The sequence below is a fragment of the Ruditapes philippinarum genome, unplaced genomic scaffold, assembly GCF_026571515.1.
Source record: "Ruditapes philippinarum isolate M1 unplaced genomic scaffold, ASM2657151v2 ctg1491_1_1_1_1, whole genome shotgun sequence".
NCBI lineage: Eukaryota > Metazoa > Mollusca > Bivalvia > Venerida > Veneridae > Ruditapes > Ruditapes philippinarum.
The window spans coordinates 155341-169651 of NW_026855724.1; the positions used below are offsets into that span (position 1 = coordinate 155341).

The 14311-nt window shown below is 34.4% G+C and overlaps 1 protein-coding gene across 1 annotated transcript in view; it reads right to left on the bottom strand.

Annotated features, from left to right (window-relative positions):
- The window catches only part of LOC132744226 (DNA annealing helicase and endonuclease ZRANB3-like), a 59224-nt gene that overhangs the window by 23608 nt on the left and 21305 nt on the right, over nt 1-14311 (bottom strand). Inside the window, exon 12 of the mRNA XM_060732862.1 lies at nt 11-1765. Within this exon, the coding sequence (XP_060588845.1) occupies nt 11-1765 (1755 nt within the window). The remainder of the gene's footprint in view (nt 1-10; nt 1766-14311) is intronic.

The following is a 14311-nucleotide window of genomic DNA, read 5'->3' on the forward strand; positions in this document are numbered from 1 at the left end:
AAACACTCACCTGTGTCAGGAGATACACCCTGTCTGTATATTTACTACACTGATACTTCAACATGGTGTAGACAGGGATTGTATCAAGATTCACAATTCTTTTCTCCTCCTTGGTAACTTCATCAGTTCTCTTAGTAACATGATCAGTTTCAGAAGCTAAAATCTCATCCAGTTCTGATGAACTAAATGAATGATCATTACCAGTGTCTAAACTGTTCACATTTTGTCCTTTGTTAGAGAAATCATTAGCTAAATCAGGATTTCGTACACTATTAGACACATGTGCACTGTTATCTAGTGTATTTGATACACTTACATCTTTCTTTTCTACTTCACTACCTATTGTGTCTCTGTTGCAGTTTGCAATATCATTGGCACAATTTATTCTAACTGGAGTGTTATTCCTGGACTCAACATTATTTACTTGAGCTCCAAATGGATTATAAGCTCCAGGGCTGTTTGTTGGATTTGTCCCTTTTCTTATAGATTTAAATTTGTATGTTTTACCAGAAGTGGGGGTGGTGTTTTTATCTTTAGTCAATTTTGTAGTATCTGTATTGCATGTAATTTTGGCACATTGATTATTTTGTTGCACATCAATCTGTTTGATTGTGTTAAAGTTCAAAGTATTGTTAATGACTATTTCTTTTTTCTCTGACTGTAAATGATCTACATCAGTTAATCCATCTTTACTGAAATATTTAGACTGAGAAACAACAAATTTACCATTTGATATATTTGACTCATTAGCCACACCCCCTGTTTCTAAACTGTTTTCAATTCCAGTGTTAGTCATATCTACTTTCCTGACATTTTCAAAATCATCTTCATTTACAACATGATCCTCATTTTCAACCATTTTTTGTTGTTGACAATCTTTGTCTTTTTCATTTACTTGTTTTGACCTCGGATTTGCTTGCTGAACCTTCTCAATGTCAATAAGATCGGTTGAGTCTCCAGCTGTAAAATCATTTTCAGTACCAGGATCAAAATCAAGTGTATCATCTATGTTAACAGTATCCTCTTCATCATCAATATCTTGCATATTGTTTGACACACTTGTTGAATGACTGCATATATCAAATTCTGAATCAGTATCATTTTTTGGTGATTTTTTCACAACAGACTTGGGCTGGCATTTTTTAGGGAGAGGTTTACTTTTCTTTGGTGTTTCACACATTTCACAGTAAGACAAAGCTTTATGATTTAGATAAGTGCATTGACTACAGCTCCAGTCTTTGCTGTTAAATCTTTTATCTTCAGAAACTTTACCAGTATCATCACTACCTTTTGAGCCACCTCTAGATGTAAATTCATCACTTTCTGTAACATTTTCACTCTTATTACGGACTTTGTCAAACATAACATCTAAATTACATTTAGGGGAGATTGATGAACGTTTTACGATTTTACCTTTAACTTTTTTAGAGCTACTTAAAGATTTTTTCTTTGATGAAGTATCAACAAAGTCATCCTCGCCATCACTGTCTAATACAATTATGTGTTCTTGTCTTTTTTCTTTTGTAACTGATTTCTTATCTGTACTAGAACTTTTCAAACGAGAGTCAATCTTTAACCGTTTACTTGCTGGTGTATGACAAGATTCTTCAACACTGCATTCATCTGATGAATAGTTATCCTCGATGCTAGTAATGACTCTTTGACCTGATTCGTCATTTATGGGTTCCGAAGACTCTTTCAGCTTTCTTTTCATTGCTATATGCTTTGGTGAGAAGAAATGTAGAATTGACTTCTGATTTGAATCCTACAAAACATAAACAGTTCTAAACTTTGAATATGGCATTTCAACATTGATATATGAATACAAGTAAGAGTAACAACTGATCAGTTGATTACAGATATTCATGAAGTACTCATTCAAACATTTCTCTTCCTAAATGTTAGTCATTCAAAATAATTGTTTGTATGTTGGATTTTTAGTTACACCAACACTGTCATGGACATATCGCAACTCTTCAGCTTTACTGGTGGAATGAGATCTTCAGTGTCCTTTGTGCATTACTTCAGCCACAAGCAGACACCTGAGCAGAACCAACAACTTTCCAAAAAACAAAAATAAATAAAACTCTTTAACATTGAACAAACAGTTTAACCTGCCTATAAAAATCTGACTAAATGAAATCTCTTAAAAATTCATACCACACTATAAGTTTTAAAATAGAAAATTTTTTATCAGCTTTTTAATGCTTTGCAAATGTGATATTACTTCACATTTGAACTTAAACCCTTTATCATACAGCAACAAGCAATTATCATAGTATTGCAAGCAATCCATAAGTCCCCTACCGGTTAGAACCCCATCAACATTTTGATGGCCCATTGGCAATTCAATTTTACCAGTGGATGAATGACATGAATGAACTTAAATCTTTTGAGTTCTAAGTTTGTCTATATCACAGTAATGTGTTAAGTTTCCCTGCCTAGTAAGGAAATTATGTTTAGACAACCTTGTCATATAATTATGATGTGGGATTTTAAAGTAAATCCTATAAGGAATGAAGAAGTTTGAGTGAAAAATACCAATTTCTAAAAAAAAATCTAAGTTCAAAGGGGGATAATTCTGGAAATAGTCTTGCTAGAGTATTTAACCTTCTCAAAAATGTTGAGTGATAATAAAAAACATATATATGAAGTTTGAAGTAGATACATTAGGAAATAAAGAAGTTATTTAAAAAAGACAACATTTTTTTTCATAAAAATTCTAAGTTCAAGGGAGGTAATAGTGATAATTTTTGTGCTAGAGTTGTAAACCTTGTCACATATGATGTGGTTGATGGCCAGAAACTTATATTTAAAGTTTGAAGTAAACACCTTAAGAAATAAAGAACTTATAGTGAAATGCTGAAAAATTTAAATCAGAAATCTTGAAATTCAGGCTATTTGTTGCCATAGCAACCAGAATTTTCAACATAGGAAGAAAAGAAAAAGATGTGCATAATCTCCAGACTACCATCTACCCATATTTCAAGTTTCATAAAAATATTTTCAGTACTTTTTGAGTTATCACTGGAGCCAGTTTATGTGTTAAATTTGCCATATTTTCAGACTATTTGTTGCCATAGCAACCAGAATTTTCAACATAGGAAGAAAAAAAAAAAAAGACGTGCATAATCTCCATACTGCCATTATTTGTTGCCATAGCAACCAGAATTTTCAACATAGGAAGAAAAAAAAAGACGTGCATAATCTCCATACTGCCATCTATCCATATATCAAGTTTCATAAAAATATTTTCAGTACTTTTTGCGTTATCGCGGGATCCAGTTTTGTGGACGGACTGATGGACTGACAGACAGACGGACGGACAGACAGACGGACGGACAGAGGGTAAACCTAAAGTCCCCTCCGGTTAAACTGATAGGGGACTAATAAACTCAAAACTAAATTCTGTTCCTCAATAGACTCAGGTACGTATATTAACGGTATCCGCAACTAGATTTTAGACTGTGATTGGTGTCGTGCCATTTACGCGCATGCGCTCATGCTACAAAAAACATTAATTGATGGCGGAAGGCAACAATTTCAGTTCATGAAAAAGTATGTTAATTAAGCGCTAATTTATGGGCATCTGCACAAAATACTAAAAAAATAATGACAGGTTAGTCTTGTTACTTTGTTATGTATGTAAATTTTTACTAGATCACGCTTTCAATGGCGTAAATCGGGTTGGAAATATTCCACTCTGGATGAATGAGATTTACAAAATGGCGGAATGTTTGTTTGAAACGAGTGAACACGTATAAAATCTGCAGAGACATCAGGCTTAAACCACTCGAAGAAAACTGACTAAACTTGCACAAATCGGTTTAAAATAAATTCAAGTATGTCATGAAGGTACTTTTAACACTCCCTTATTATCTGTTCTATTGTTTTTGTGGCGTGGAATTTGAAGGAAAATGGTAAATTTTTGTGGTGCAAAATTAAATTCACGACCTATTTTGGCCGAAGCATCAGAGGTATTTAAAGACCTTTAAAATATAAATTAAAGCTGAAAAGTTAGTCACTACATCATAGTAAATGGTTTATGATATTATTTATAATTTTCAGCCGAGTAATTTTGATGCTATGTCTTTTTGAAAATGGATGAATTTTCCCCCATTTTATTTTTCATTTACTCAGAAGTTATATTCAACTTCTTTTTTGTTAGTTATTCTAGGTACGTATATTAACATTAGTACATGGTTATTCTGTGTTGATAAAATAAAATATTTATATTAAATGTCATTTCATCTATTTCAGATCGTAACAAATGTGTTTCAAGGGTTTCAAGTGGTAGATCAGCACGACAATTTCACTGAATGCTGATACAGCCCAAAAGTTCAAAGATTTGCAGCTTGTGCCAGGAGAGTCCCAGAAGTGTCAAATAAATTTCGGGAATAAAGTGACACTAAATGAAAACACTATAAACAGTCATTTTATAGCCAGTGCGATGCTGTTGAAGTTTTATTTAAATCAAGTTATAAAATAAAAGGCAAAACTTATGTGTTTTCATTTTTATTTCTTTTTTTACTACCAGGTACCTGATACTACCATTTCCAATACCTTTATGTCTATTCTCTCAAAAACATGTACGTTCATTCAAAAGAACATGAAAAGATACTGACATATGTAGTGGTGAAACAGTTTACTCAATATAATTGTATAAAAAGCAACACAGAGAATGTGTTTTAAATAAAAACAACTGGATATAGTAATTACAATCTAGCCTTACCCACTTAAAAGCAGTTTCAAACAGGACCGACTGATAGAAAAAATGTGAAAACTATCACAATTGAACAATTAAATAGATGCACATTAATAACCATGATTAAATCAATTACTGAATCTGCAGCAAACATCAATTATGACGATACAATGTACTTATTTTTCACAATACTTTCATAACAAAAAATGTTTAGGCCGTTTTTCAGAAAACGAACATTTTTATAAGAGCTCTTTTCTGGTGCTGTTTGAAAATTATACAATCATACTTTTATTCAATTTTAAAAATAGATAGATAACTTCATTCTTTAAAACAATGTTCAAATAAAAATTCTAACACGACTCGCAATTTTCCCTATTGAACATAGAAAAACCGAAAGTGTGTGTTATTATGCTATAAAATCACTGTTTGACGTTCTATATTTAGACATGTGACGTAATCGTAATACACGTGACGTAACCACTAAAAACGTGACGCGCTGACAATAAGTACTGTAAGAAATCACAGATTGTCATTTCTTAGCTTGTATAATTCGTTGCAGAGTTCATGAAATTGTTAAACATGTAGGCATTTACCTTGTTAACTGTGAGTCTTTAAGAAATATCCTACAATATCACTTACTATGTTACTTAATCTCATGTATTTAATGATTTCCTCCACAGGGGGCCCACACAGTGTTTGGATGGTATATACTGCTTGATAGTGACCTTAAAATGAGATTTTAGTCATAACCTTATAATATGTATATAAATATAGACAAGGGGCATTACTCGCTAAATAGAGAATTTTCGATCACCCTCAAATTCATGCGAGATTTTCCACTAATTAAATAAAAAAATTCCAAAAACTATACTGCGTTGCATAGCTTATATAATCCACAATTGATAAACACTAACTCTTTTCTGATTCCCTGGGCCCATTTAAAAAAATTTATTCAAAACCGTTCACTTCTGTCACAAAATTGCTTAGTCGTACGAGATGTCGCAACACCAAATTCCACGGGTAAAATATCAATTTTAAAAGGGGTAGGTACAAATAAACGCATGCAAACAATAACACAACATAGTTTCTATTACCTACCTGCGCAAATAGTCGTGAAGCGCTCTATATTCGTCTGTTTCGAACGAAATCTTCAAATCAGAGCAGAAATCTGCTTCGACGTAGACATCTTGGGGAAACCCCGGTCACGTCACAAGCCGGTGTATCGAGACCTTTCATTGGTTCGGTAGGAACTTTGTTTATAACGACAACCAATGAAAGGTTTCCATTCACCATGACCAGAATTTCCAACATGTATTCGCCGAAGCAGATTTCTGCACTGATTTGAAGATTTCGTTCGAAACAGACGAATATAGAGCGCTTCACGACTATTTGCGCAGGTAGGTAATAGAAACTATGTTGTGTTATTGTTTGCATGCGTTTATTTGTACCTACCCCTTTTAAAATTGATATTTTACCCGTGGAATTTGGTGTTGCGACATCTCGTACGACTAAGCAATTTTGTGACAGAAGTGAACGGTTTTGAATAAATTTTTTTAAATGGGCTCAGGGAATCAGAAAAGAGTTAGTGTTTATCAATTGTGGATTATATAAGCTATGCAACGCAGTATAGTTTTTGGACTTTTTTTATTTAATTAGTGGAAAATCTCGCATGAATTTGAGGGTGATCGAAAATTCTCTATTTAGCGAGTAATGCCCCTTGTCTATATTTATATACATATTATAAGGTTATGACTAAAATCTCATTTTAAGGTCACTATCAAGCAGTATATACCATCCAAACACTGTGTGGGCCCCCTGTGATTTCCTCCTTACATTTACACAAATTCATGGAGGCTGACATTTTTGTTGTTGTTGTTTGTAGTTGGTGACTCTGCGATTTTTACGTTTATGTGATAATTACTCATTATAGGACTGACTTAACCAATAGGAAATATGCCTTTATATTGTTTCGTCTCAGAAACACTTCACAGTCACTTGAAATTATGAATTATTGTTATATTTTACGATTTTGCTTTTGAATAGCTAAGTTCCATTTCGAGCGTCTGTAACTCAGCCGCCGTTCAGTAACCTATTTTTGTTGATTATATGAAGATCAGTCACTTTTTGTCATAGTGTTGTATATCAAAATGATTGTTATTTTACCAAGCATTGTATTTTATAAGTTTTACATACATATTACTTACTGTTGATGAGTAAAAGTCATTATATCATGAGTGGAGTCTCAGAAAATGACCGGTAGTTTGTAATTCCTGCCGTTTACCGTTCATTGATTTCATTGGCTCACGGTCGCCGGACAGTAATTTATTGGTTAAAAGGGTCACACCCCTCTTTCTGAGACTCCATCCATTGGTTGTTTTAGATCACGTGGACACGGACCAAAGCTTATAAAACGGGCGGCGACCAGTTAAATTCAGTTACGTACGGTTCTTTGACCGGCAATATTTGAAAAGTCAAAGAGTATACTTAATAGTATAAAGTAAGTCCGTCTAACCATCCGTCCATTATGTCCGTTTTTATTAGTATTTGAATTGTGTCCACTGGTATTAGATCTAGTATCGGATAAGAATCTATTGAAATTAATTCGTTAATAAATTATCGTCTGCAATATTATACTGTATAGATTTATTTAGATGCTAATAATTATTTATAATTATTAGTCAACATCTTCGTATAATAATAATAGATTTTTATGAATTGTTTAAACAATAAAACTATTGTTAACTTTAAAACTCTTCTTGGTAATTCTGACTACCGCCGGCTATTACAATTTTGGTGTCAGAAGTAGTGAATATCTTTCGTCATAAAGATATTGCGAATCACGTGAAATTGTGAAACGTACATGTAGCTATTGTAACTCGTTCAAATTAACATGACTTTGTAATCAGTTGATACGCGCAATTTTTTTGGAACTGTGCAGATGTGTTTTATTTATTAATAAATTTATAAATCTAGATCTATATATAAAAGAAAAAAAATCATTATTTAAGACTATTAACCAACCTACGTGTATGACGCGGTACTTTAACCACATATGCTAAATTAACTGTATTTAAAAAAAGAAAATGTCCGATACAAATGACTCTGACCCTGAAGTTTTCTTCAATATAAAATCTGGAATGGACGATTCTGAAAGTGAACCAAATGAACAAATACCTTCTAAACAAAATGGTACCTTATATGATATCAGTGAACGTGAAAATACAGTAACAGTACAAAATTTATCAGAACATGATAATGATATAACAAAGTCACCAAACCCAAAAGCCAGTTCAATTATTATTGATAACAGACATTACCAGTCTGATGCCTCTTCTTGTAACCGTAGACAACGTGTTTTGCCATCAACACGTGTTTCTGACAGTGACACATCACCTGTTCACCATACCAGGTCTAAAACTAGACGTAACCAGTCTAGTAGAGCTTCTGTAGACCAAGAAATGTCATCTCCCGTTTGTATTGATTTTAGACATAACCAGTCTAGAAGGTCCTCTTGTTACCAGAGAAATACATCTCCTGTACATACTACCAGGTCAGAAATTAGACATAACCAGTCTAATAGGTCTTCTCGTAACCAGAGAAGATCTGTTAACAATCATTTGCCAAGATCCCGCTCTAGACAATATCAGACAAGTCCTAACCATAGATCACAGAGAGCGTTTAGTCCAAGAAGTTGTTCACCACCTCAAAATTTGTTTTCAAAACGTCACTATTTGAGTAGGTCACCTAGTTACCATAGGCGACCTACGAATGTACACCATAATAGAAGCTTATCTAGACACAGGGATAGACTTCATAACTTTGACCGATATGGTCGCAATATTAATTCTAGCAATCAGAATGTAGATAAACATCACATTCAATGTAATCGTCCTCATGACTATCATTATCAATCTGATGTCCATTATGACAAAAATAATTATGATTACAGAGACACTAGCCTTGACATTAATCCTTATGTTTCCCATCAAAGAGCTTATGTGCCTAGTTTAAAACCTGAAGCGTTTTCCGGTGACGAATCCTGGGAAGAATATTTTTCCCACTTCGAAAATTGTGCTGAGTTGGGTAATTGGGACAAAAGAAATAAGGTCCTGTTTCTAGCAGCATCTCTTCGGGGCCAGGCTCGAACCTTTTACATGAGCCTAGATCCACATCAGCGCCAAGACTATAATACACTGGCTTACCAGATGCAGCATAGATTTGGTAGCAGTATTCATGCTGGAAAATGGTTAAACATGCTTGAGGCAAGGCAGCGAAAACAAGGCGAGAGTATAACAGCATTATGTGATGACATTCGCCAACTCACTAAGAAAGCATATTACCAACTGGATAGCATAGCTCAAGATGCTATAGCACTTAATCATCTGTATAAATTGATACCAGTTGAAATGAAATGTAGATGCATTGATAATAATTGCATCACTTTGCAAGATGCTGCCGCAGTAATTGATAGGTATGAGTCTATCATAGGCGAGGTTGCAAGTAAAAGCTCTAGGAGTAATGTTCGTGCTATTGATACAGCTGGTGTTGACATTAACATTTCCAATCTTCTTCAAAAATTAGATTCAAGGCTTGAAAGACTTGAACATGCTGCTGCCAATTCTGCTGAAAGAAGACCAACTGCAAGACCCAGACCTACTCGTCATTGTTATACTTGCAATGCCACTGACCATCTATATAGAGATTGCCCATCAAAACCTAAATATAAACATTATCAACATCAAGTGAACTCAACAAGTCAAAGCAAGAATGTTACAAATTTACCTGTAAATTCGGGAAATGTAAACTTGTCGACCCAGTAGGCCGTGAGTCGACAACCGAAACGAAAAGGCCTGATAAAGTTAATATTCAATCAGATACTGTAAGAACAGGCCATATATTGGATAAAAAATGGGATAATGGATTTTATACGGATGGTAAAATATTGGGGCAACAAATAGAATTTTTAATAGATAATGGGTCTACTGTAACAATTATTTCATTTGACGCATACAATAAAATAGACAAAGAGCAGCAACCAAAAATTGAACCATTTATTTCTCCTGTTCATGATGCTAGTGGTGGAATTATCAAAACAATAGGCAAAACCATTTTAACAATTGAATTCTATGGACATTTCTTTGAACAGTCTGTACTTATATGTGACATTGGCAATGATGGTATATTAGGTCAAGATTTTCTGTTAAAATATGCAGAAGAAATAAATTACAAAGAGGGTCATATAACAACAAATTCTAATAAAATAAAATGTTGGATCGGTAGTGAAAAATCAATTTCATGCAGAGTACTTGTTCGAAAAACAACTTTTATTCCAGCTAATTCAGCAATATGGCTTTCGGTTAACATAGATCAATCGGACAAATTAACCAAATATGGACTAACCGAACCAACAAAACTTGCTTCTGATAATGTCGGTATCATGCCAGGTATCGTTGAAACAATGAATGAAGAGATCCGTGTTAACTTTGTTAATTGTTCTGAAAATAATGTGACCTTGTATGAAAAACAAACTATTGGTTTTTGTGAACCTTATCTTGATCAAGAAACTGAACACAAAATAAGAAACATTAGTACTGATAATATAAACAGTAGTATACATAGAGAATTACCAGAACATTTAAAAGAATTATTTTACAGAAGCTCAAAACATTTGTCGGAAAAGGAATCAGAACAATTGAAAGATTTACTTATTCAATATCAAAGTGTGTTTGCGACTTCTTCTGATGATCTTGGTAAATGCAACCGCGTACAACATAGAATTCACACTGGTAATTCTATACCTGTTCGACAACCGGCACGAAGACAACCTATTGCAAGACGCGAAGCTGAAAGAGACGAAATTAAGAAAATGCTTAAGAAGGGTGTGATTGAAGAATCAAACAGTCCCTGGAGCTCCCCTGTTGTCTTGGTTACGAAGAAAGATGGAAGTATCCGTTTTTGTGTTGACTATAGAGTATTGAATAGTCTTACCATAAAAGATGCATATCCTCTTCCTAGAGTTGATGAATGTTTAGACGCGTTAGCAAATTCAAAATGGTACAGCTCTATGGACTTATCATCAGGATTCTGGCAAGTCGAAATGGCACCTGAGGATCGGTCAAAAACAGCTTTCTGTACTAGCTTAGGCCTTTTCCAGTGGACAGTCATGCCGTTTGGTTTAGCCAATTCTCCATCAACATTTCAAAGGCTAATGGAAGATGTACTAAGAAGTTTGCAATGGACTGAACTTCTCTTGTATATGGATGATATCATTTCACCAAGTAATAGTATATCTGAAGGTATTGAAAGATTACGAAACATCTTCGATCGTCTCCTTGAAGCTAATCTTAAGTTAAAGCCGTCAAAATGTGCTTTCTTTCAAAAGGAAACAAAATTTCTTGGACATGTTGTTTCCGAGAAAGGTGTTGCTACAGACCCCGATAAAATTTCTGCTGTTAAAAACTGGCCGCAACCAAAATCTACAAAGCAAATGCGTAGCTTTTTAGGACTCTGTTCATATTATCGCAGGTATGTTCCCGGCTTTGCTGGTATTGCTCGACCGCTTCATAAACTGTGCGAAAAAGGCGTTAGGTTTCATTGGACCGAAGAAGCAGAGTTAGCCTTTCAGAAGTTGAAAGATACATTAACAAGTGCTCCAATACTTGCGTACCCTCTCCCGAACATTGGTTTTATCCTTGACACTGATGGAAGTGATATTTGTGTTGGCGCAGTCTTATCACAGATACAAGATGGACATGAAAAAGTTATCGCCTATATGAGTAAATCTTTAAATAAACATGAACAGTTATATTGTACAACGCGTAAAGAACTTTTGGCTGTAATAACAGCATTAAGAACTTTTCACTCTTATCTTTACGGACAGACCATATTATTAAGAACAGATAATTCAGCAGTAAGCTGGATAAAACAGTTAAAACGTCCAACTGGTCAAATGGCACGCTGGATTCAAGAACTTGAAACATATAATTTAACAGTTGTGCACCGTGCGGGTCTTAAGCATTCAAATGCAGATGCACTGTCTCGAAGGCCATGTAAGGTTTGCGAAAGACAAGAAAAATTAAGTGCCCCAGACAGTGATGATGAATGTGACATTTCTTATGTACATTACATTAATTACAATACAAACCAATTAAGCGAAGAAACAGTACGTGCTGTTCAAGTAAATAAGGATGAAACATATAGGTCTTACTTAGAAAACTTTGATCCAGATAGTCTGAAATTGGCTCAAATTGCAGACCCAAATATTTCACCTTTATTGACTGCAAAAGAAAATGGTTCTGAAAGACCAAAATGGGATGAAGTTTCAAGTGGTACTTCTTTTCTGAAGACATTATGGAGACAATGGGATCGTTTATCCCTAATTGATGGGCTGCTACATTGTACCTTCATCGACACAGATACAGATTCTCAACATAAAATGCTTGTAGTACCTGCAAGTAAACGTAATGACTTATTACATTATTTTCATGATATTCCGTCGTCTGCTCATTTAGGCACAGACAAAATGTTGTATAGACTTAAGAAATCCTTTTATTGGCCTGGTATGAAGGACACTGTATCAAAATATTGTGCATCATGTGATAAATGTGTAGCACGAAAAACATTAACATCATCAAAAGCCCCATTACAACAATTTCTGGTAGGTGAGCCAATGGAAAAAATAGCTTTGGACATTTTCGGTCCTTTGCCTGTTTCCGAGTCAAATAACAGATATATCCTAGTTCTTGTTGATTGTTTCACTAAGTGGACAGAGGCTTTTGCAATACCGAATCAGGAATCACAAACTATTGTACAAGTATTGGTTAATGAATTCATCTGTCGTTTTGGGACCCCATTACAAATACTTACAGATCAGGGTAGTAACTTTACTTCAAATCTTTTTAAAGAAGTTTGCGACTTTTTATGCATTGATAAAGTTCAAACAAGCAGCATGCGGCCGCAAGCCAATGGAACAGCTGAGCGATTCATGAGAACGTTACAATCTATGCTTACAATGTATTGCGAAGATAACCAGAAAACTTGGGATAAATATCTTCCTCAATTAATGATGGCGTATCGATCATCTACACATTCTAGTACTGGCTATAGTCCAAATAAAATGGTCTTTGGGCGTGAAATTATTATGCCAGTTGAAGCAGTCGTAGGAAAACCTGAACATTCTGAAACATCCAACATACCAGCTTATGTCGAAGAAATACAGGATGTCTTTGTTAAAACTCATGAGCGCGCAAGAAAATATTTGCGTAGCAATTCTAATTATCAAAAGCGAAACTATGATCTTAAAGCAAAGAAAAGATCTCTTCACGAAGGACAGCCAGTATGGTTATTTCACCCAAATCGCCGTATTGGCGTATGTTCCAAATTAACTTCAAAATGGAAAGGTCCATATGTTGTTGTCAAACGCCTGGACGATATTACTTATCTTGTCAGAACGTCACCTAAAATAAAACCTAAAGTGTATCATGTCGACAGGCTACTTCCATATAAGGGTCAGAATCCTCCGAAGTGGCATGCGCGTTGTCATTAAATAAAAATAACTGCAATAGGGTATTAATTACAAACAGTTCTGTTTCACCATAATGGTAAAGTGTTAAAGTGACAATTTACAATAATGCTTTTAGGACTATAAAATTGGAAAATTCTGTTGTATACTATGATACAAGTTTAAATGTTTATATCGCAAAAGAGTCTTGGGAATGAAGTACTTTATAACCTGTTATGGTGGCGGTTCTCTGGACGCACCAGTTTATAGATTGAATACGAGAGAAATAGTTGATGGCATATGTAGTGCGCATCAAGTAAAAGTTAAGACTGGTTAAATTGTTAACATGTACTTTGCGATACATAATATTATAGTTTTTGCGAAAAGTACGCAAAACTAGGTGTAAATGTGAATAATCCTGGAACTGTTATTGTGAATGAGATTCATTGAACAAACCATGTGGACACAACTCGATTAATTACCATTGAGAGAATTTGTAACTGACAATATATTGAAGTGTTATAAAGAAATTTTCAATAACATACATTTTATAGCAATTTCATATGTAAGGCATAAAATATCAGCTTAATTAATCAAACAGAAATTGCTATATATTAGAAACTAAGACAGTGTTTAAATATTTCAGCATGAAGACTTGTCGACTATGCGCAGCCACATTTGAAACAAGGAGACTTCTCAAGTCTCACCTTGGAAAAGAACATTCCACGTTCGCAGTTATTTGTCCTTTTTGTGTGCATAAGGAAGTTCACTTCAAAAGAGTGTATGACTTAAAAATTCATTGTATAAAATCACATTCAGGTGAAGTTAAACAACTGGAGGAGGATGCTTTCTCTGAAAGTAATGGTTTCTATCTGTCACTTAACCCTAAAGATTACGTGAAACATATAGCAAAATCTGACAGGTTGAGTAACACTGCTGTGAAGTTTCGCACACTAATGTTAATGTGGGAGAAGCAGGTGAAGGGCATTAAAAGTAGGTCCAGACAAGAAATTCTAGACGGTTGGGATGCTGGAGAACAGTCATTTAACATGCCGGATGAAATTACTATTATCCCTGAATCCACTTCTGAAGATATAAAGATCCTC